Source organism: Monopterus albus, unplaced genomic scaffold (genome assembly GCF_001952655.1).
Source record: "Monopterus albus unplaced genomic scaffold, M_albus_1.0 scaffold174.1, whole genome shotgun sequence".
NCBI lineage: Eukaryota > Metazoa > Chordata > Actinopteri > Synbranchiformes > Synbranchidae > Monopterus > Monopterus albus.
Genome location: NW_018128054.1, coordinates 229,896 through 255,589, shown reverse-complemented (window position 1 = coordinate 255,589; position 25,694 = coordinate 229,896). Strand labels below are relative to the sequence as shown.

The window sequence follows — 25,694 nt, the reverse complement described above, 5'->3', positions numbered from 1 at the left end:
AAAGACATTTTGTGTCATTTGAAACACCTCATTCTCAGATGTGCAGGGTGACTTTTTAAAAACCTTTTTCTTTCTTTCTGTAGTCTTATCAGCACTTAGGACTAAGTGGTAAAATGTTTGTTTGTGTACATGTAAATGTGTGCTTGTGGAGAATATCGGTGCTTGTCTGGGTGTGTGTACTATTTATATGTGCGGGTGTTAGGTTGTACAGATGCTTGTGTGTATGCCTGGCACACATTTGGCTCACATATGCATGCGTGTGTGTGTACATTTCATTAGAAATCTTGTTTGATTTAAAGCAGTTCTTGGCCACACTCCACTGCTACTGCAGACGTCAGCAGTCCAGCCAGCCAGCTAAGAAGGATGGGATAGGGTGGGTGGAGAGACAGTGGAGGGAAAGAACGACAGAAAGTTGAAGGCAGAAAAGAAAGAATATTCTGGTGGCATGATGGAGGGGTTAGAGGAGACATGGATGGATGGAGAAATGAGAGAACAGAGGGAGGGATATAAGAAGAGGGACTGAAATAGTGAAGAGTGATGGGCAGAGTTGCAGGAAGCCAGAGGGAGAATGAACAGAGGGAAGAAATTACAGCTTTGCCAGAAAAATGACTCTAATCATAAACCAAATATAGACAGAAGGCAATAAAGAAGGTATGCGCTACCATGTACATGTTAAACTCAATCAGACCAAAGATTCTTCAGGAAGACAAACTTTTTGTTCTACTTTTAAAAATCTGTTCACAGGCTGAGAACTAGTTGTAATTTTTTATTAAAATGTGGTTGATATGCATCATCTGAATTCCCAGGAGCTAAGCTTGTAATCGATCATGATTTACCATATGGTTAGCTTTAGGTGATGGTAATGGAAACCAGATCATTTCTGCTGTGAGAAGGGAAAACAAACCTTCTTATTTCTGGACATTTTGAGACTCACGTGAGAACATCGATACTGGTCTCATGTCTGTACAATTACTATGTAGCTGGGTAGCTTAGCTTAGGGAAACAGCTAGCTGAGCTCTGTTTGTTTTGTAATAAAAACCAAGTGTAAAAATGACAGGTTCAGACATGAGAGTGGTCTCAGACTTCTCATTTAACCCTCAGCCACACAGTGAATCAGCGTATGTCAAACTATTTCTTTAGTGCCTGGTGAAGATGACACAATGTTACAGTTTGGCACTTGTGAAAATAATGACAGGATTATTTAATTTTCATTACCAAATAAATAGGAGAAAGCAATCCATTTATTTATTTTTTCACTTTCAGTTATATTCTTTCCTTCATTCTATAAATGCCCCAGCCCTCATACAAACAACACCCAATACCTCCATAACAGCACAGTGCACTTCCCAGTGACGTCTTCCAAACACATACGCCTTTCTTCTAAAACGAATCAGTGATATAAGTGCCCTCAATGGGCAAATAGTGTGGGCTGACACTTAAAAGGTTCAGGTTATGGAATCGGAGACAGGAATGAGCCAACAAGTCCCCAGTAGGAAGGCAGTCTTTATAGAGGCCAGTGGCTGGTCTGTCTCAGGAGAAAAGCTGTTATTAGCATAACTCTGCGGGGGTCTCTGTCACAGGTAGCTCCAGCAAAGGAAGAAAGAGGAGATGAGAGAAAGGAGGAAGTTGGAAACCTAAAGAGCCGATGAGTAGAACAGCTGGCTGTGGCTGTCATTATGCTGATGACAACAGTGATATTGACAAGCGATGTTGCAGATGACTATAATGATCATAGTTATCTGCATGGTGCCTCATTTCAGACACTGTAATGTAGCATCTCTTTTTCAGACTGGAACCTGAGAGAGTAAATGTTGTTGTCAAGTCATAGATGAAAATATAATGTTGTCCCTAAGCCATAAACTGCCATAAGGCTTAGGCCACCCTGCAATTAAAGCTCCAGTTGTATTCATGGTGGCTTGACAGCCACACACAGTAGACATGGTAATGGTTAGGTACATTGTGACACACATACACTCACAAAAACTTATAGAAAGTAACACTGCAAACACAGGCTTTCAGTGAACCACAAAATAAAGATAATCATTTAGAAGCTGCCTTTCCCTCCACAGGAAACTGCAGACACTGATTATATGCTTTCTGTTTGTGTATGTTCTTTGTGTGTGCGTGTGTGTGTGTTTCAGCATATTATGTCAAGTATAAACACCACAATATCATATCCCCTGCATTGATTCAAAAAAAAAAAGTTTCATGGCAGAAAATTTTTAATCGATTTAAAACAACAATGGTCGAAAGAGAGAGAGAGAGAGCAGAGAAGAATTTATATATGAAATTTGTGAAGGTAACAAATCAAAACATTGTTCTCCATCAATTCCCATTTCACCAGCAAAACTAATTTAATATACAATAATACACTGACAAGGGCCAATGTTTTTTTTTTCCAAATGTAATCAATATGATCAGTGCTACAACATATAGTAACTGGTTCGATAAGCGGCTCTGTTTACATTTCTAATACATTCCACCACTGTAGTTACTGGCCAGAGAATAAGCCTTCTGTTTATGTGCCCGAAAATGACAACATCACCTACTCAAGATGGCTCCCCAGAGAAACACACACTGCTCTGTAGAAGGGGGTGGTGGCTCATAAATTACGAATGACGAGTCTTCCCAGAAGAGCTTAACTCAATTTTGAAAGCACGTGAAAGAGATAGGCTTAAAATACAGTCATCATAAAGACCGGTTTTATGACATATAACTCAAAAAGACTCGTTGACATGAGTATTTTATTTGCTTTTTACACTGAGTCTGTTGATTCAAATTCAAACCAAACTTATACTAGATGGATATGTACAGTACCAGATAAGAAACAACTATTAGCATAAACTGGTGATATTCAGTTCCTGATCCACTAATAGAAGCTGCACATAGTGTTGTCACATGCTTGAAACTCAGCTTGAAGTGTTTATTTCTATCAGTATCTTGTTTTTATCAGTATTGCTATCTTGGTGATTGGCTGATATTTAAAGCTGACATCTCATGATGCTGTTGACACATTGAGGTAGTGCTGTAGCAGCAGGGGGCTGAACCATTTCTGTACCTTGTTGTTATGGCTTTGTTATTGGGAATGTAACTAGTTACTGTCATTAAATTACAAAATAAATTTTATTGTAATCAGTTACAGTTACTGAGAACAATATGTAATAAAATTACAGTTACTAATCAAAATGTTGGTGATTATAAAGGCTTTACATCTTCTGGGTAAAAAGCATATATGTATATATAACATTCATTCTGTTACTGTGCATATTTATGCCTTGCTGATTGCCTTTTGGAAGATTTCCTGACAGCAAGGCTCAGCAAAGCTGCTGGGACAAATATCATCATCCAGGGTAGGATGGCTTATATAATGCTGCCTATGTCTAGATAGGCTCCACTCATCTGGCAGCATGTCTTAAACGCTGAACGATGCTTTTGATTGGTTTTCTTGTTTGACTTTGCATCGTCTCTCGTTCGTCAATCAAATCAACCCACAGTTCTCTACGCAGTCTGGCTGCAACACCTGACAACACTTTATTGCCCAGTTTTTAGAAAAGTTATTAAAAGTAACAAGTTACTTTGGTGAATTAATTAAACTTGTTATGATACATTTTAATCTGTAACTTACTACATTTCATAAGTAGCATTCCCACACAGGTATATTATTTCCTCGTGGTAATCATAATATTTCTATTTATTACTATTTCACAAGTAATGAAATTGCTAACGTAGCTCACGTGTACTGAATTAGCTAAGTTACATTAGCCAAGGAATCTAGTTAGTTGACATTACATATGTTATAAATAAGTTAGAATTCTCAGTGAGAGACAGGAGCCATCTGAAAACCTAGAGAAAACCCTGTATTATAGTACTTCACGTCCTTTCTCTGCAAGTAATCCTGCTCCAGTTAAACTACATACCTTTCTTGTGTTCTGCGTGCTAACAGTGGAGGTGTTGGTCAAAGTGTGTGACAGTATTTAAAAGCCACAACTTGCTTCCTTATGTTGCTTGACAACGTTGTTCAACCCTAACTCTGTTTATTCCCCCTCATCCTTCACCTTCTTCCCACCAACAGTATGTTAGTCCATAGGAGAGCATGGAAATAACTAGCGCTACAGCCAGACTATACTAAGAGGACATCTGATGCAGCGCACTAAAAATAAAGACACAAGTCAACAGTGGTGTTCCTCATGTGAGGGGACAGGCACCTGACAGGGCCATATTTCACTGAGGAACAGATGAAAGTTGGATACGAGAGAGACTTACTCTACATACCTGTGTTGCACAATGTTTTGTGGCCTCACTCTATGCTATATTGTATATTTGCCTTAAAATATTGTATATAATCTCAGATGTTTTTATGAATATGTTCTGATGGGCTGATAGTGTGTTTGCTTCTGTCCTGACAACAACCTGCATGCCACAAGGACTTTTTTAATAGTTTCAGGAATCTGAAAATAGGGAAGCATCTGTCTGTATGACCTTATTTGTTATAATGTGTAACATGAGTTGTCATCTGATCTCCTCTTTCCAAAGCCATCTTGAAAGTCTGAGCTGGGCTGCTGATCTCTGAGAAAGCAACCTCTGTCTGGAACAGATTTCACAAGGGCCATTGCGCAACATTATTCTAAAAAAGCAGGTCAGGCTCATCTGAGCCCATCCACACGCCCTGAAGACACACACTAGAGCTCCAACACACCCACCTTCTTATAGCTCCACTTCCCACCTCAGGTCTCCTTTAGCAGCTACTGATAGGTCAGCAGAGCCTACAGTATGTTCTACTAAAGATAGTAACACACAAATCACCAACTACATTATTGTCAGAGCGGGTGAAACACTGCAGGGTATAAACAGATACAGGACAGGGTTTGGCTTGTTCCTGATTTCTCTGATGCACAGCGGTCAAGAGGACAAAGATGCATGCGCACACACACACGAATGCTCTGAAACACCCAACTACCCACAAACACACAGACATTATAAACAACATTTCTTCTAATTTCTCTCTCTCTCTTCCTTTTAGCTGCTTTCCTTCTTTCTATTTTATTACTCTACACACACTCTCACTTTCCTTTTGTCCCGTTGCTCCTCTGTGGTTAGGATACATTTTGGGTTGACGCCTGAGAGGAATCCAAAGGAATACAGTAAATGTGCAGAGACAGCATCACCTCAGAGGTTGGATGTGGGCTGTTGGATACAATCATCCTTATGCAAACACATATACACTAGGAAGTGGACAACATGCATGGGTCCCAGGACATGCATGTGGAAGTCAGTGTGTTTACAGGTTGCTTTGCGTCTCTGGTGTTGTGTGATTCAGCTCTCTATCTATCTTCCTCACATCAATCATGTCTGTTTATGGTGAGCTAATATGTATGAGAGCACTTCCTTGATCAGTTTGACCCACTGGGCCCCCTGTATTCACTCAAAGCACTTCTATTGCAGATGAAAGATGCTGGTGTAAATGCTAAAGTGAAACTTTAATTGTATAAATAAATCCAAAGTCTGATTATAACTGAAACTGAAATTTGTCAACATATGTTTTTATTTAAAGGTATGCTCACTGTAAGGTAATATTGTTATCTGCTATGTCTCCAAATGTGTTATTTCAACTATGAAGATGCTGGGTGATGTCATCAGCTGCATCTAAATGTGGTCTTTAACCTTAATTCCTTCCAGTAACCTTGTTTCTCTTGTAAGTGTGGCCGGTGAAACAGTGTACCTGTTACTGCATCAATCTTTTCACCAGCTACACCCATCACATTGTGACAAAATGCAATTCACCACCTCTCCCGCTCGGTGCCCTCTGTCTCTCCACTTTCTTGCTGTGTGCCTCGCTCCTTTTCTCTCTCAAATGACATGCTGTGTTAATTCAGCTGACTCACAAGCACTGAGAGATGCCAACTACCACCTTCCTCACTCCAGCACATACTCAAATACAGAGGTAGAATACAGAACAAACCAGAGACAAACACTAATGCAAAAGAGCTTAAAGGATGGGGCGAAAATATTCCTATTAGACTTGGTATAAATTCCTCTTTTAGACCAACAACCACACAGGATGAAACAAGTCAAAGAATATTTATAAATGTACAATATACTCAAAAACCTGCCCAAAGTCTTTTCCTTTCTCCCCCTTATGCATCTGTTATTTTCTACTGAAAGTGCAGTCTGGCAGAAGTGGCTACAAATTAATAATTTGCTCCCCAGAGAGCAGCAGACTGAGTCACTCCTCCAATTACAACTGGAAGAAAGTAAACAACACAGGAGTAGATAAAGGTAGGCAGAGAGCTCCCCTGGGGTGAACCACCACCCCCCTTTTACACAAAAACACACACACATGTACATGTGGTGTATCACACAAGAATACACACAACCCATCCCACCGCTGCACTCATTCCATATTAGAGACCCACTTCTGCCACGGAAAAACAAGGTCAACCTGATGAGGTTTTTAGCTTCTCTACTCCAACAATTAGGGCTGTTTTGTAAGACCAAACTTTTTAAATTGTCTTATATTTGCATGAAAGGTCGTGTGCATTTTTGTGGCTCAGGTAGTTTTTTCTCAGGGTGTTATTCATTAAAATGTGAGGTTCAGTGACGGTAGTGAGATGTACAGTAGAGGTACAGTGTAATATGCAGTTCTGTGGTGGTGGCACACTGTATTTAGCTAACGCCCTTTAGCACAAGTAGTAGCACAAGTACAGATTGAGCCTTGGGACACCGGTCGTTATGCGTCATTAGCTCTAAGGCACAAGGTTGTCACGTGAGAAACGTTTAAGGTGGACATTAATCATCTCTATTGTGCAGAAACAGTCATTTAGTTGGAGGTGACCCAAGGTTATCTACGCTCCTCTGCTGTGGTAGGCCAACTTCAGTATCACACCTTAGTACACACACACACACAAGGGCACACGCACGTCATCTTGTATCACTGTACCTGAAAAGCTGGTTTTAAAATATATAGATGATATCAGTAAATGTCATATGAAGTCAGTTTCACCCCATGACCCCAATGTGTCCCTCGAATATTAGAAAAAGCATTTCACACATGGAGTGTGTATTATGAACATTTAATTCTAAACTGAGAATATTATAAATGAACATACAGTAGCTTTTATGGCTGCTGTATTGTATCAAACAGCAAAATTCTGGATTTTACACTATGAAACTCGCATGTTTAGACACCGTTGACTTTGTACTTTATATGCAGATGAGACCACAAATTGCAAACTCCGTGTACTTAATTATGCAGCTTGCCCATACAGACTCAGACAACCCTCAAACGGATACCATCACACCCATGCCAGTCCTAAACTTCACTACCTCTGATCCACCCAAACCTCCACCACTCCCCTGCCTCAAACGCCCTCCCCACCCCCTCGATTTATAATCAGAGTTGCCGAGCTAAGCAGACTGAAAGCACAGGAAAGTCAGTGGGGGCCAGAGCTTGACCCCCATTCAGTGCAGTCAGAGGGTCAGTCCAGGCCTGAAAGCTCAGATTACATCCCACATAATGAGAGGCCTGGCTCAGCAGGCTCAGCCTCTTTTTCGCTGTCTATCGCTCACACACACAGACACACTGTGGCATTATTGCTGAAGTCCTGTTCTGTTCGTCTCTCGAGTTAACAACTGCCAGCGCAGCTGCTTTACATGTCACTGTATGGTCGAGGGAAACAGACTCGAACCTGGTGAGTTTGTGTTTATGACAATGTGAGAGTCTGTCTCTTAGAACTAAGGTCAATTTCACACCAATGTGAATACATTTAAAAAAAACAAACACATCTTTTGTTTTAGGTTTTGCCCTCAATCCGCACCAAGCCAGTATTTCCCACCAATAAAGAATAAAGTGTTTCAAAAAGCAGTGAAAATGCAGGGGAACCCCCAAAATGACTGTGATGTTTCAGCATATACAGCAAACATTCAACTGGAAATATAGTGTGAATAGAGCCCTGTAAGCTGTGATTTTAATATTTCTAAAATGCATTTTGACTGATATATAGTTTATAAAAACGTGCTAGCATTTGCTAATTAATGCTAAGATAAGATCATCCTTTATTAATTTGTCCATTGCAGCAGCACAAAATACCTTTAAATAGAGAAAATATAAGAAAGAAAGACAGAAAGAAAGAATTGAAGAATAATACTAAATAAGAGTAGAAATCCAAAAATATATAAAGTGTTCTTTCTGGCTTTACCTGACTTTAAAGGAGAGCTGCACAAGAATTCCTATATGTATAGACTGTCTGTTTATGCATAAATGGCAAAAAAAAAACTTGACTTGACTTGATAAACTATAAATCAAGTCAAAATTACAAGGCAAGCAACTACGCAGAGCATCCCCCGACCAGCGTTGTACTCACACTAGGCACGGTTACCTCGTACCATGCCCGAGCATGATTGCCTGAAGAGAAATGCTCTTGCATGGCACATAGCGTTAGTGTAACGAGCCTGGGCCAGGTTATTGATCACACTGTGCGTACCGAGTCTAACTGAACCATGCCTGGGCACACCTCTTCCAAGCAGGCCAGGGCTAGGTACGCTGAACTGTGCCCAGGGAAACACCATGGAGCGATCACACGACTCAAACGAACTAGACTTTGGGGTCAAATATGCTCGGGCATGGTACAAATTGTCTAGTGTGAGTACAGCCTACACTGAAAGCACAGAACCATCTCCTATCAAATGTATTAGCATTTCAACCAGTTTCATCCTCAAGAGTACGTCAATGCCTGTCCTTAGTAGCAGATATCACATTTTTTCACTAGAAAATAGAAAACTGTGACCTGCTGGTGGAAAATACAGGTGGTCACCCAAGTCATTATGGTTCACCCAATGGGGGCCATGAATATTATTACAAAGTTTCAAGACAATCCTTCCAGTACTTGTTGAGATATTTTAGCCTGAACCAAGGTGCCAACACACCAACACTGCCATCCAAAGAGCCACATTTTCAGCAAGGCAAACAATTTTACAGACTACAAATTAGGCTGCACTCCACCATTATTAATTCAGTTTGTTTTATACCGTATAATAAAACACCTCTCACTGAATGACACAACACTAAAACACAAAGCTAAAACTAAATATGATATGAACTGAGCTACAGTGAACAGTTTGTCCCGACGGCAAGGTCCTTACAAAACCACCCTGAAACATGACCTTTTCTGGAAGCTCAGTGTGTGAGTGCTGTGACAAAGCCTGGCTCCTTCAGCACACAGCTCACTCACACGCCATGTGGGCTGGCATTGTGTTTATGGCTCCGTGCTTTCGCAGCACCAAGGCCATTAGCATTGTGAAAAGCTGGACTGGAGCACAGTGAGCTTGTGTGTGCGTGTGTTTTAGAGTGTCGGTGGATTAGCGTATGTGACTATACAGTATGTGCTGAGGGGCATGAGCTTATACTTGTAAATACAAGTATATAATGTCTCAGCCTTTTTTCTCTGGACACCCACCTCTGTGTACCTCTCCTCAGGACTATGTGTGTTTATATGTATGTGTCTGTACAGCGAAAGGAATGAGTGAGGTCACAGACTTTCTCTACAAAGGCTTTCAGCCCAAGGTCTACTAGGGTACAAGCAGTCTTTGTCAAGGCCATGTGTGGAGGGCTCTGTGCTGCATTACAATGGATTTGTGACAGAGAGGCCTAGAGGCAGAGGAAGAGAGAGGCTCTAACAACTTGTATTGATTATGAGAGAGTTCCACCTAATGCCATCTGCCGTTGTTGCTGCCAACAGGAACACAAAGCACCTAGAAAATATCTACTGTCTGTCTTTTGGAAAACTGTTTTTCTTTTAATTCGACATGATGTGACAGGGATTCTGCTGTTGTGTTGCCCCAGGGCTGCATATTTGTCCTCACTGTTTTCACTGTAAGAGTACACTTGTTTGTTTATTGTTGAGGGTACTGGCCATTATTTATTGATATGGTAAATCTATAAGCAGCCATATGTCAGACTTACCAGCAGCAAATGCAAAAATAGTGATGCTGGGCCATTTTGATGCCATGGGTTCACTGTGTATCACAATAAACCCTGGTGGCAGTGGGATGAAGATGACACCTGTGCAACAAGACTGTCTCTGGGTTGTGCAACGTGAGGGGCTGATGAGGGAGGGGGCTATGGATTCATGTAGAAAGTGGAGGCTATTTGTATGTTTGTTTTTCTGAGTGTCACTTTGTTTATGTATATCATCAAGCATCTCTGTGCATGTATTTTTAATTACATTAGAACATGAAATGCCGGGTTAGTCACCTCTCTCTGGTATTTTTAAGGTCAGTCAGACAGACACACAGACAGACTGACTGACTCACTAACCCAATAATACACTCTGCACCTGTCACTGTGAGCTCACACACAACTGGTTGGAAAAAAATACAAGACTACTCCTACTATAATTAAATGAAAATAAAGTTACTAAACCAGTTAGGTTACTACGCTACACAAAAAGTAGAATATGTTCCCTAGTCTTATATTAAATATGCTTACGCCAGTGTAACTGTGTGCATGGGAGCTTTCAATATGGGGGGGGGGCGCTGTTTGGCAAATAAAACCCTCTTCTCTTTCCAACGTTTCAATAGCTGAGCTGCAGATTACATTTGCATGCAACATTATCAGCACATGTTCGGTCCCCAAAGCAACATCCTGAGCAGATGAGCCTTCAAGAAGGATGATCGTAGATCCTGCAAATGCACATTTGCAGCATGCATACACATTGTTAATACGTGTGTGTGTTTGTACGACACACTGAGTGGAAGCTCTGACAGATGACATCACATGCCATCTGCTGCTGTGTCCCTCATAAATGTTATACACAAATCACAAACACAACCACACCTAAGAAAAGATATAGAGTGGAGTCTAAACAAATGCTTTCTTCCTCTGTGTTTCTCATTTCTTTCTTTTAAGTTCTTACTGCTCCCTCTCCCCCATGCACCTCCAAATAAGCCCCTAAACAAATGAATGCCATCGTTTTTGCATGTCAAACCTGACTATCGCTGCACATGGAAACTAATGGCTGCTCAGGAAGATTATTTAGGCTCTGAACAGGCATTAGAAACGATATTAGAGCCGACAAACAGCGTATGGGAGAATGCCTCAGGAATCACCAAGGACAAAATCATATTACCAGACAACTGGAAAGATCAGATGATACACACATACGCACAACCCATTTTCAAAGCACAGGAGTCAAATGTGTAATTTGATTTTCTATGACATAATGAGACACAGTATCTGCCTGTAAAAGAAACACACCTGGTGATGTGATTAAAAGAAGTGTTTCACGGTAATTTGTATAGCACACAGTGAGCACGTAGATTTAGGCCAGTAAGCCTGGGGAAGGTTGTTTCTCTTAGAATGACAAGCAAGCCTGTCAAACTGAGTGGAATGGAGAACGGACAGCTTGACAGGTTAAAGGAAATCCAGGTGCTCAGTTTTGTCAGCTACAGTTGTTCATAGTGTAAGATTTCCTGTCTTTTTATGAAGTAATCCCCAAACTTTTTCACCCTACTTCTGCTAGAGCTCCGGTTGTCATAGCAACAGATCAGGCTTAGTAGCAACCCCCAGAGTAGATTAAGAAGGAGAGTGACGACATCTCCACTGACTATAAGGACCGGTTTTTATTTATTTATTTTTTTTACAGTAATGGTGGATCATGGTTCTAAACATTAGGTGCAGCGCCACAGAGTTACATTGACTTGGCTGCTGTCTTCCAAAGTAAGAAGTTGAAATCAATGGCAATAATTATACTTGGGACATTTTAAGTTAGCAACATGTGTCAAAATACATATTCTACAACCTTTTGACTGTCTCCCTCAAATACTGGGTCACTTTAATAATTAGGTATTTAGCTAACTAACTAAATTAGTTGAGCTATCCACAACAACAGAACACAGAATTAGTCTGCAAGGCTGTACAAGTCATTAAAAGTAGTAATTTGCTCATAAATCCCACTGTTCCCTACAAAAAATAATGAATCTGAATCGACTGTTTCGAGCTATGTGAAGCTACAGTACATGAGTCACGTGACCTGCTACATTTTTTATTTACCCCTCAGAGTCGCAACTCTTCTGTCCTAAGGGCTCTGGCATCCCAGGGCAAACTTTCAGTGTCATCTGCCTTTGGCCTGCTGCAGTCTATTCAAGCAGCCCATTAATGGTCATTCAGCAGGTTGTCCACTATGGGGTGGCACAGAGCCACACTCTCTCTTTGTCTTACCTTATTATTCTATTCTGATATTTCTTTTCTTTTCTTTCTTTCTATCTGTTGTTGTCATTGCTCAGTGGCTCACTTTCTCTCACCCAATACACACACTGGCTGCTGTCTGCGGTCAGACGTCAAGTGTCATGTGATTTGGATGGTTAATACACAGTGACATGCTGCCCATGAGCTGCTCAGGATGAAAGCATGATGCCCTGGCATCTGCCTCACATAAATGCGCACGCATAAGCCTTGAGTAGAAGTGAGCTGCACGTGAGGATTTCAGCTGTAGCCAGCTCAGAGGCATTTACCTTGCAGCCAACACACATATACAGCATGTAAAGTAAACACACACAGGCCCATGCAGACCTCTGCCTCTCAAAGGCCCATCTGTGGAAGATGTCATTCATTTTGCTTTTTACCTGTTGATTACTAATCATTCCCTCTCTAAATAAATGTGAAAGGAAAAATGATTCAGTCCTGTCCAGACATCGGCGTTTATGTTCCAACAAGTCCTCTGCTCTCCTTTCATGAGATATTTTTCTACTTTTATGGCAAGAGACCTGAGGGGGAAATGAGTTTATGGCTTCCCTGCCATTCAAACACACAGAGGGAGCTTTTCCATAACAAATAATAAAAGCATCAATTCATATTCAGGCTTTCTCATGGCAAAGAAACAGAAAGTGCAGAGAAAGGAACCTGACTACAACCCAAAAATAGTTCAACTACATCCTCAATCTCGTTCTGTCTCTGACAGGCCCAGGCATTTCCTTCCATTTGAGGCAATGAACACTTATGTAATGCTTCTCTTGAAATAGGGTCAGACACCAAAGCCTTATAACATGCATTAATATGTGTGCTAAAAAGGAGCAACCTTATGTTTCCATAGCTCAGTATTCTCTATAAACTGTAGACAATGAAGCAAATTGCCAAAACTGAAAATTTGCCTGTTGAAAATCAGTAACTGATGAAAGTAAATGGAGTATAAACTGTGTACAACTGTTCTGTAATTCAACTGTATCTATCCAAGGAATAGTCTATGACTTACCAAGGAAACTATCTGAAGTGCATTTTTTTCAGCGGCCTTGCGCTCCCTGTATTAACTTAGGATCTCAGTGAATGACCTGTTTAAGTGCCGATATTAATCAGATGCTATAAATGCTAAAAAGGTGCAAGACAACTATCTGCTCCAACCTACTTTGCAGAGTTTTATGGTCAAATATATTCTGAGGGCACCAAAACAGAGAGACTAAAAGTCTGCTTGGTTCATGAAGATTTCTAATTTAGTTCATTAAAAGTATCTTGGTGTCACATTGATAACAGCTGACTGAATTGGTTACTCCCTCGTTATGGAATCTGTCATAAATATTCTGTTACAGTTATGAAACGTCATAGTTTCATTATGTTTTGTTACACAAACTACTTGTTTATGTTTAAGCACAAAAACAAAAATCCACTTTTGCTAGGTATAAAACAGTCATCACACACTGGTATTGAACCACCGCTCATCTTGGGGGGGGGGGGTCCTGGAATTTATGTATTTATGTATTCTACATCGCCTCACTCCTTTCTTTGCTCATGTCATAAGTGCTACCCTCGCTAGAGGTCGCCAAATTATAGTACATAGCTGTTGGCCGTAATTACCTGCTGGCACAAACAACATAGTCATTTTTACAGGAGGACAATCTCTGGTGGCCTTTGAACAAATACTGGATCAAAATCCCACAAATCTTTGCTACCCAGCAGGACTTTGAATGTGGGCAATCCTTGACCAACACATTTCTTTACAAATAGAACATCTTAATATAAAGATAGTGGGTTAATGCAATCATGACTTTCAGGCATCAAAGTGGGCAAACCTGTTTCCACTCATCAGCAGCCTTGCGCTCCCCCCAGTGTACACAAAGTTTCATAGCATTTCAGCAGAGACTGGAATAAATTGGCCCCAGCATCAAGAGCTGTGAATTCATTGTAACTGAAAGGAGAAAGACTGCAGAAGCCATGTGGTCTGTGTCAATGAAGGAAGACCTGGTCTTTTTTCTGCATGAACAAAACCAGACTGGCATCTGATTAATCTTGTTTACATGAGCTCAGAGAATAAATGAAAGATATTTTCATTTCCATGTATATTTTGGGCAAACTGGATGCTCTCTAATGTAACCACAGATGTGATGCGCCATCTAGTGTTGGGACTATATAACATGACTGTGGCTTTAAAACTGTTAACTATTAACTGTACTGACAGTAATTTCAGCATCTTTAAGTTTAAACAATATCTTTGTAACTATTAGATCCCAGCAATGCAGTATACAAAAAGATCAAATATAAAATGCATACTTATAAAATAGGAGGATAATGCAAGAAACTGTTTACACTGAGTAGAAATAATATGTAGGAGGAGAGAAAAGAGGCAGAGCCTAACACAACTGCCTTTGTCCCCGAGCAGAAACAATGTGACATCCCTGAGTAACTCTCTTTCATGTTAGTGTGGGATTAGAACATTTTGTCCCAAGCAAACCTTTACCTCTCCCCCCTCCCTCTGTCTTTTTAGAGGCCACTCCCCATTCTCGGTTTCCTTCTCTTGCTTTCTGTATTTTTAAACATTTCTCTCTCTCTCTAACCAATCTCATTTAAAGAGTCTTTGACTGTAATTGACACAAAAGCTGATTTGTGCTTTTTTGTTGCGCACAGTGTGCACATGCATGGCCCACACACAAACTCTATATTTTTAGCATTATCTATCTGAAATCCTAACTAAGGAAGGTTTAAGTTTGTGTAATATGTGTGTGTGTGTGTGTATATATGACATGAATCAAACTTAGGATGGTGGTGGAACATAGAGACACTGTCTCCCTGCGTAGTACGTAGGCAGCATATTTAAATTTTATAAACTGAAAGCCTCAGGGATATTTGTATATGTGAGGGTCTGTGTATGCATGGTGGGTAGTGGCTAGCAGCTTTTTGCTGGTTTTTGAACCATATATAATGATCAGTGATGCACAAACACACACACATACACAAATGCTAATGTAACAGACTTTTTTTTAAAATACTGATGTCTAATTTTTTTGTGGCAGCAGTTTGAGAGTTTAGATTTCCCTTTTATTTAGCATGAAATAAAATCTCACACTTATTCTGCCTTTACCTCTGTACTGATTTATCTATCTGTATTAAAGTATGGTTACAGCGGAGAGATGTGCGAGGTAACAGTGTCCTACATTGCTGGTACTATTTTTAGAAAGCAGAATGATAAGGGCGGGAAAGAATCCCTTGGATTCGGCCCCAGCAGTTTTATGTTCTGGACAATTTACACCCTCCTTATGCTGCTATGACCTTTCTGCTTTGATCATCTGCTCATCCCCCCCAACACACACACACACACCCTCAGATCCTCCATATCTTCCCAAGGTCCTCTTTTCCTGTTTCCTACCTTTCTTGATTTTCCTCTCCCCTTCAACATCTTGCACTTTTATCCATGCTCCACCCGCTACATTCAGCTCTTTTGATTTCTGTCTCATCTCCTACAACCTGTCTCTTATTTCTCTGTCAGCACACACTGACATATTGTTTAATAGACCAGTCAGAAATTTGCAAACATGCAGATCTTATGCTCAGATTACACCCTCCTTCACCTGTATTAATAAAGAAGGGAAGGACTGCAGTAGTAAGAAGGAGAAAATCAAGCTTGTACATAAGTAACTAAAAAAAAAAAAGTTACTCCTAATACTCATTTCCAAGTACCAACAATATTAATGCCCTACTCTCATACAGTGTGTTTTTCTGTGTACATCGGACTGGTACTCTGTGAATATGTGCTGGTATTCCATATTTTATCTGGTGAATTAGGACTTTCTGTTCCTCTCTCTATCCTTTCCCACCTGGCACAATTTAGTCTAACTCCACACACAGACCAGCTGTGATCTGGAGGGCTGCTAACTGACACAGTGAGAGTGTGTCTGTGTGTGTGTGGTTGCACGCTTCAAGTACAAGCACACATCCAGTGCACTGGGCACAACTTACCAGACCATCTGGCTGACTGCTTGTGGAGGCTTTCATAGGGCAAGTGACATTGTGTCTCCAATATACAGGAAATTACATTAAAATCCTCTTTGAAGCTACTGTGCACTGTAAAAGGACACGTGTCCAATGAAATTAATACTCATTTTAACTCCTTACTTAGCTTAGTTTAGGTTCTACTTATTTTTGACATACAGTATTTAGAAAGAAGGCAATACTCATTTTTGAAGCTTTCTGAAACTCAGAAGTAAAATAATTTCACTTCATATGCAGAATTTTATCTTAAGATGATATTCTTGATGGTTAAATGTGAGTTAAAGTGTATTTTTATACACTCATAATGTTTCTCAGGCCACCAACTTTGATAGATACTGTGCCGCCACCAAGTGGACAGCTTCACCGATTGCGCAAGAAGTGGGAATGTACTGTAGTAAGCTGTGGCTGTAGCACTGTAATAGTATACAGTCCAGACACAGAACATACTGTAGATGTGCTGTGATTACTCACCACAGCAGTGTTTTAACTGTTCATTTTAACCATTAACAGCTGGTTCAGGTTGTGTTACACAAGGGCAGTGCCTGTATACATTTTGAGCAGGAGGTAAAAAGTGCAATCTCTATACAATCAGTGCAAAATTTTGTGTATTAGACATCTTGAAAGAGCTTCAACCATCCCTCTGAAGTTTTTCACTGATACCGTGTCACTGGGGGCACCGTGGCTTATTATTACGCTCTGTCCGACTGGTGGTCTCTGAGTGAACTTGATACTGAAATGAGCAGCTGGCTGTGAAGTGGAGGGCATCGAGGGGGCTGTGTGAAGCCAGTCTGGAGCTCAGCCACTCACTTAACACTTGTCAACAGCTCTAATGAAAGTGGCCTTTTCCTTTGTGGCCTCTTTTTCATTAGCAGGGTCGGAGGTCGTCGCCCAAGGCTGGCTGGCTGTCGGTCTGCGTGGGCAGACAGTTCAAGAAGAGGACTGAAGAAGGGGGTTAGAGAGGGGGAAGGGGGAAAAGACTGAGGGGCTAGTGGGCTCCTTATGTTTTGTTTCCTGTATGTCAGGGTGGTCCTGGTGACTAATTTTCTTCTTAAGGTATGCCACAGTTCTAGCATTGACCAGTTCTGACTTCTCATCTGACACTGCAACTGTTTGCACGTTTATATTGATGCGTTTTTATTTTTCCAGTATGTTTTCACATCAGCCACAATCTCTGCATGAAAAGATAGAAACTGTACAGAATTAAATGAGTGAGCTCCATCCAAACTTTAGTTGAATTCAGCACTCCGTCCGTTCCCCTCTCCATCTTCTATATGCCCTTTAAACACAGATGTGACCAACTAAGTGAAAGACTAAAGAATCAACCAACATCCTTCTCCTCCTCCTCTTCGCCTTCACCCTAGCCTCTTGTACATGAAAGGGGCCGCACAGGGCCAGTGGATGGCCGGTGGGGTGTGTGCTATGCAAGGGCCCCAGACCCAGACACAACACAGCACACAGCTCCACAGGCTACCACAGCTGGGCTGGAATGTGACCTGCTTCACATTTTAATGCCAGAATAGGCCCCGTGTGTGTAAAATACAAGGAGGAGGACATAGATGGAGAGTTGTCAGCACATGCACTGCCTGCATGATCCTTTTGATAAGCTGTGAGCATGCTGGGTGTTTTATTTCTAGCAGAAGGAACAGGCACAGATCTCATATACTTTCAAAATCATCTTTATTCATCTTGCCATTATGTTCCATAAAGGTTGTAATGAACATTAATATATATAGAGAGATCAAAAAATAAATATGTAGTATAGAAGTACAGAAGTCCACATACATGTTCTGTATTGTAAATTAAAACTTATCAAAACAGATTCCACAACAAACTGGAACCAAAGAGCTTATTTGATTCTGGTAGATAAACTGAGGCTTCACATGGTGAGCACAAAGGCTCAGGACGTTATACAGTTATATAGATGTTATACCGTGTCTGTTTGGGAGATCCCACATAAACAACAGCAAATGAACCACATATATTTAAATAGGATGTTAAATGAATAGTTGTGTATTCAAAAGGGAAAATTAATAGAGTTACACAGATTAAATACTTTTTATGGGATAAATGCTTGTGACTATTGCTATTCTACTTGGCTTTCCCAAACAAACAAATCTACTGAGCAATAAGAAAAAAGAAGGAAAGTAACATGTGAAATGGGCAACAAAACCTCCAATGTTACAGATACGTTGCTAGTTTTGCATTTACTGGCAGTCGGTCAGACTGGTGAGGTCACTGGAGCTTGGAATGATCTGAAAATAACTGACTTTCAGTGAGTGTGATGCTTTTAAAAGAATCTACTAGACAGCAGTGAAATCTTTAAGCACATCACACGTTTTCTTTTGGGTGAGTTCACGAAGCTTCCTGATTCTGCGAGTGCTGGAGAAGCCTACGAAGCTGTCGGGCTGCAGGACGGCCATCCCGTTGTGAACGTCTCCCATGATGATTAGCTGTCCGTCAGCCACAGTGATGTTGGGGCAGGGGCAGTTCCAGTCCATGTTCAGAAGAGTCACCTCCAAAGGTTCTTTGCCAAAGAACCTCAGACCCATCTTCTCATCCTTGAAGATCTCCTCCACTGTCACCAAAGCATGGCCTGATTCTTGCTCCTCCGTCAGTTCAGTCACACGCCCCAGGATCACAAAGTCACTCTTGCAAAAGCTAGTGACCATCTTGCCTCGAGGTTTACACATCTTGCAGTTGTTATTCTTTGGAAAGGGGCACATCTCTTCACAGGCCTCTTTGGACTCAAAGTTGTTCTCGTTGCCACCGCAGCCTCCATAGACAAAGGATTGGCACTTCTTGAGGCTGCTGCTATATGCCCAGCGAGGTGCGTAGGCCTTGCAAGGGCCTTGGAGGCTTGGTAGGCTACAGGGAGCCGCTAGCTCTCCGCCACATGACAGCATGCAAATTTCATAGGTGTCGAAATGGTTGTGGTTTTTATTGCACTGACTGTAGGTGAAGGTGAAGCAGTTGTTCCTCTTTGGTTCATAGTACCAGCTCATGCTCTCTTCTCCACAGTCATCTGTGTCTGGACTCTTAAGGCACTCTTCAGCTGGAAAAGGCAGGTTGGTACTATTCCTGTCTGCATTCTTACCTTTCGCTTCTCTTCTGACCACTATCAAGGGAAAGTGTGACGATATACTTCCCCCAACATTTCTGGCTGTGCATGTATAGATGCCAGCATCCTGAAGTTGTGCATTGTATATGACCAGCTGGCCCATGTTAGTGACCACAAGGTTCCCTCGGACATGATTTGGTCGCATTACGGTGTTCTCTTTGCCCTTCAGTTGTTTTTCCCAGGTGATTTCCGGATGTGGCTTCCCAGACACCTCACACAGGAAGCTAGCTGTCTCCCCAACAAAAATAGCCTGCTGGGTGGGGCCCGTGTGAATGACGGGTAGCTGGATATCAGCTGGGAGGGTGGTCTGGAGGGCTGTGGTGGGGTGTAGGGTGGTCTCCACAGGAATAGGGCTGGTGTTTGGCCAGGTCAGGTGGTACCTGTAGGTAGGTTGAGAAGAAAGGAATTAATAAGAACTAGTCAAACACCCTTCTTTAATGAAGATACTGGCATACTGTATGCACTATACATACTATTATATGGCAGAAAAAAGTTTTTAATGTTGGAATTTTGAGGAGTGAAACAAGAGAACATTACCTCATCACACCACATACAAAAAGTAGAGATCTAAAATACTTAACATGTTACCTGCAGGTGACCTCAGAGATAGAGATACCCTTGGAACAGGCCTCTGCATCCATGTAGCACTTGTTATAATATGTCATGCCGTCAGATGCACATGTGAAGTGAGGCTGTCTCTCACAGCGGTCCCGGCACTTACAAACAGGCTGGCCATCCCAGATGTCACACTCGGACCCTTGCTGAGAGCACATGAACTTGTCGCAGGTGGCGCTCTTTGGCATTCCAATGGGGCCCTTGTTGCCCTTGATGTCTATATAGCGTGCAGCCACACAGCTCTTGTTACCACATACATTAGGGCAGCACTTCTCGAACGTCTCACAGTCCTGGGGATGGAGAAAAATCTAATCTTTACACTACATGCCAGAAATTTGGTCTTTTACAGTTAGTATGAAATAAAATTCAGCATAAAGCTGAAAAAAGTTTCCTAGTGAAATCTTTCTTAACAAAATATTACCTGCAGATCTCACTGTGATGAACCTGTAGAACTTTACCTGCAAGTTTTCAGTGTATCTGAGTTTTGGCCAATATTTGGTCAACACCACACAATATGAATTACAAAGGAAGGACGTACAGTAGAATGTAATATGTAACATTACATGACTAACTGTTTTTCTGCTTGCTATTTTTCTTTGAACTTAAGCAGACAATCCCTAAACAAATATAGCACTCTACAGTTCATAACTGGTAACAAATGTACAAGCAGTGGTGGAAGAAGTACTCAAAATCTTGACTTAAATAAAAGTCCTGCATACAAATGTTACTTGAGTGAAAGCATTAGCATAAAAATATACTTAAAGTACTAAAGTAAAAGCACAGGATGTTCAGTATGGCACAGTACACCTGGATGTACTGTGCATCATACACTGGATTATAATTATTGACTTATTATTGTGCACATCACATTTAATGTTGCAGCTGGTAAAAGGGGGAGCTAGTTTTAACTAGCTTACGTGCTTACAATATGAATGACTTTACATGCTGCTGGGTAGCTTAATGAATTTTCCATCAGGAATCAACTATAATCATATGATTATAGTTTATGTTGTTTTATTAATTTGATTATGAAAAGTAACTAGTAACTGAAGATTATCAAATACATGTAGTGGAGTGAAAAGAACAACATTTGACTCTGAATTGCAATGAAGTCAAAGTATGAAGTAGCACATGCTTACCTGGTCAGATTCACACTCGCGCATGCAGGTGCTCATAGCATCCACCCACAGGTTGGGGTTCAGGTCATTCGGGCACAGACCTGCGTGAGAGTACACCACTTTTGCCACAGACATAGGCATCGCTCTCACGCAGCAGCTGTCCATATAAAGGAGAAAAGTGTAATAATGTCCCAGAAGAAACCAGATCCATCGGGGAAACAGCATCCACCACATATCTGGTGCGTAACAGAACCGGCGGAATATCTTGAAGAAAACGAATCCACCGAGAGACAAACTGAGTTTAACACGACCTTAAAGTTTTTTTTTATAAACGTCTTTAACTTTTAGCGTAATTGATTTTCCAAGCTGTGAAATCAGATTCAGCATAAAAACAGCGAAAATGGGAGAGTGGGACCGGGCTCGATGTGGTGAGCTCTCCAGGTTCGTCACTCCACGTTTAACAGTAGCAAGAGATTCGAGCTGCGGCGCGTAAACACACTTAAGATCTGACTACATGAACTACAGTGGTCTGTCTCGTCGGACAGCAGATCCCAGCTGAGTTACAGTTACGATCAACTTAATTAAAGAAAAAAAAAAGTTCTCCAACAGTTTCCAGGCGCTGTTTCTTAGGGGACTGGCGAGACACCTGTGCGTTAAGCGCTGGCTGCCTTAACCCTTAGCTTGCAAAGTCGGTGCAAAGGAGAAGGAAATATTTAGCCACATCCAAACGTAGTACATACACTTTTTAGGCAAGGACTAAATATTTAAGACTTGTGTTTTCACACATTTTAAAAAAAATACATGTAAAGCTAAAGGGCACGGACCCTAAACGTATTACAGTTTTGCATTATATGGCACATGCAGCTCCATGTTATTACTCATCAGTGTCAGACTATAAACTACATTTTAACTAATTATTATTGTGTAGTATTACACGTTATGCTTTAGACATTCTAGTTCTAATCTGTACTGGGTGACAACCGCAGTGCAGTTACTGTACAATCTCCCCAGTTCGTCTGAACAAAATACCCATCTCCACAAGATGGCACCAACGTCAGTGCAGTCTACTGGCCTCTGTTAGCCACGGATTGGACTTTTGCACTGAAAATACATTTCATTACAATATAATGCATAAATTGCGGCAGGCAGTGGTGTCATACCAGCCTCTTTTGTCTTTTGACCCGCAATATTTGAGAGGTGTGTGGTGAAAATCAAATGATTTTCCTTTAGATTATCTTACAAAAATTTCAGATATAATGTCTTGAGTTTCAGACATACTGGATGCATCAGTTTGTATATTATAAGGACTATATCAATGATTTAGATTTTAATAATGCAATAAAGTTGATAAAGCATGCACTCTTAAACTGTCTAGTTTGTTGTGTTGCTGGAAAGTGTCCCGTAAAATAAAGTCATGTCACACTAAGTGAAACAATCTGGGTTCCATTAAACAGAAAATCCTGTTCAAGAATGATGAAATTCGATAGAGCACTGTCAGTGTTGTAATAGTGAGTAGTGTGGTTAATCATAACACAGATGAGAAGAAATCTTAGCAGGTCATACTACAGTTTACAGTCCAGATACTAGTGGGTTCAAAGCTGCTGTCACAATATTGACATGCAAGAAGTACTACAGACAACATCCTGTGAAAAACACATTTTCCCCGAAAGCCAGTTCCAGGAAGTGTGTTAGAAAAGAAGGGTTTGAAACAAAACAATAGAGGCCGTGGTCTCTGCGGCCATGATCATCAAAAAAGGATTTTGCAGCTGTTCTGACCAAACAGTGACATAGCCTAAAAGCCTAAACATTAAAAAGCTGGTGCTAAAGTTAAAATGCTATGCGAGTGTGTGTGTGCGTGCACTGGTATGGAGGCTGTGCTTCCCAGGCTGAGCCCATGCTGAGCCCAAAGAGGCCCAGCGTTCTCCAGGCCAAACCCTGCAGTCTCAGTCTGGTACACCAACTCTTTAGCCAACAATATCAAACGATTCACAAAGATTTGCTTTAAGTAAAAGGAGATGAAGAATAAATACACCATTTTACACACCTACATCTATGTGCATACTCCCAATAGCATGCAACACATAAACACAAACTGTGTTTTCAGTGTCTGCTTGCCCCCTCAGGCCCTCCACCCATAACCTTTACTCCTCAAGACCCTGCATTCCCAGCATAGCCGACACGGAGGCTTTGGGCCACGACACGCATTGAATGAAGCCACATGGAGGACCCCACACAGGGCGCCCCGACGGCCTACCTTCCTTCAACGCATGTAATGTCTACAAACAGACCTTGACTTTGACCTTCCCTGTGCACACTCACCATCTTTCCGAGCCCTGTTCAAAACAACTTAATACCTCAGGTCTCCATTAATGTTTATTTTCATATCTCACAATATGGAGATTTGTTGTAAAATGTAAGTCATCTTCACAACTTGTGGGGATAGTTGTTGTAATGATAAAACATTCCGCATTTGTAGGATGAGCCAAGGATTTTTTCCCCCAAATATCTTGTAACTAAGCCTGGCTAAACTATATCTTTTAAGAACAAATCACTATGTGAGTGTGGATTCGTCGCTTATTTACATTCAACAGTGCCAGGATGGCAGCGACAGGGTTGACAGGGTCAACTTAAACTTATCTGTCATTGTGTGGAAACCTCACTGTGGGAGGGCGTTGATGACATGAGGTAGAGGCTGCTGAACACTGTCAAGAGATGCACTGCTGCTGGAACTGAAAGCAGCTCACGAGCCATTTGTGTTGAAAGTTAAGTATCTCTGTATTTCATCTTTGTGCACTATGTCTGTTAGAGAGGGGCGCAAATTGCACCAAAGTTAACATACATCAACCAAGGTACCTGCAAGCAACTGCGCCTTCTGCCTCCATTTCTGAAATGCTCTTAGAGATTTTCGACCATGCAGGTTCTCATGCGTGGGAGGCCAATGGGTCTGGTTCAAAACAATGAAGGTGTTATGACCGGTCATTCTAAGCTTATTATGAATGTCCTAATCCAGAACAAAGGAGAAAGACCCGTCCGGTCACAGCAGGGCCCAAAGCTGATTCCCCAGCCCCAGTCTAGACACACAACGCAACACACCTGCAAGACAGGATACAGGGATAAATGCACAGATTCATGAGGCGTTCAGTTAGCTTTCCAACACTCACACTTTCTCAGAACTCTGCTCAGATTATGCAACATTTGCTCTCTCCAGACTGCAGTGTCTGAACATCTGCTCACCACCTGGACTCTATTGTATTGATTTCACTGAAGAGGTTAAGGATTTGACAGACACACTGGTGTGTCTGTATGACCATAAATTATGTGTTGTTTATGTTCTTTAAATCAGAAGGGGAACATAAAATGTTTAGTTTGTTAGGTTCATAACAGAATGTACAACACTGGCTCGCTGTGCAAATGCAGGTCAAAAGTGAATGGATGGGATGAAGACAAAACTACAGCTGGACAGTACAACAACACTGAGCTTTGAAATATGAGACTGACACGTTACATTAACAGTTTAAAAGCAGCCTAAACCAACCAGTGAATTCTGTATGTGAACAGCTTGTAGAAGAGTATTTAGTAGATGTGTCTCGGTGTCCAACAGCTTCTTTACTAGCAGCTAAAATGATTCTTAATGAAAATTTGGTTTTCAAACAAAGCATGGGAGTCACAGCCACACAGCTACCTGTTGGCGGGAGAACCTCTTTTACTCTTCATGAACTGATTGTGTATATCACCGATGTAGGTTTGGCTGATGTCAGTATTTTCTGTGTGATATACATTTACCTAAACCACATTTTGCCCTTTTGTTTTATGCTTTTAATAACTATTGCAATTGGTTCTCTGTTAGCAGTATTACCAGTCAGTAGAGCAGAACTGCTGTGTGTGGTGGTTTTGCATCAATGTGATGAATAACTTTTATTTGTATAATTGAAGAGCTTGAGCTGTGAAGGAGCAAGATGTCCAGACACCAGGGAATTTTGGTATAAAGAGAAAATGTGCTGCTATCTAAAATACTTCTTATGAAATCAATTAAATGCAAGTAGAAAAAAGTCAAACTGTCAGCTGAAGTAGCATAAGTACTAGTACGTCAGTCTGTGGTTCCCCTGATGTCAATATGCGTTGCTCTGCTCCCTCTGGTGGCTCTGAGCTGAAACAGGTTTCAGTTCATTACTGGGAAGGTCGCCCTCAGTCAAAGCCACACTCTTTACACAACTGGTTCATTCACTTAAAAGTGAAAACTAGGAGATATTCACATCAACATGACTTCAATTACTCAGATAGATGTAAGCTTTTATAAAACACGAGGCCAGCAAGGTTCAAGTAATTCACCATGCTTTATCAAAGAACAGACACAGGTCTCCAGACAAAAAAAAAACAAAACAAAACAAAACAAAAAAAACTTTCAGTGCCTAAGATTATCTCTACAAGTACACAGGACATACTGTATATAAAAATATTAGACTCTGAATGCATAGGTTAAGTCAAACTGTATTCTGCTTGTCTAGAACAATAAGCAAACCCTTTAATACGTCCGTCATCTCCTTTTCAAACATGCTGCTCTCATTCAACCAGGGCACAAGACACATGGGGGCTG

At 41.1% G+C, this 25,694-nt stretch overlaps 2 protein-coding genes across 2 annotated transcripts in view; both read right to left on the bottom strand.

Moving 5' to 3' along the window:
- ankrd40 (ankyrin repeat domain 40) overlaps positions 1-25,694 on the bottom strand; it is a 66,591-nt gene that overhangs the window by 33,821 nt on the left and 7,076 nt on the right. The window lies entirely within an intron of this gene.
- On the bottom strand, positions 17,959-21,750 carry wfikkn2a (info WAP, follistatin/kazal, immunoglobulin, kunitz and netrin domain containing 2a). Its single transcript, XM_020616443.1, has 3 exons — positions 21,122-21,750; positions 19,956-20,272; positions 17,959-19,747 (listed from the first exon to the last, which is right to left on the bottom strand). Exons 1-3 carry the CDS (start codon positions 21,332-21,334, stop codon positions 18,550-18,552), a joined length of 1,728 nt encoding a protein of 575 aa, XP_020472099.1. The 5' UTR covers positions 21,335-21,750; the 3' UTR covers positions 17,959-18,549.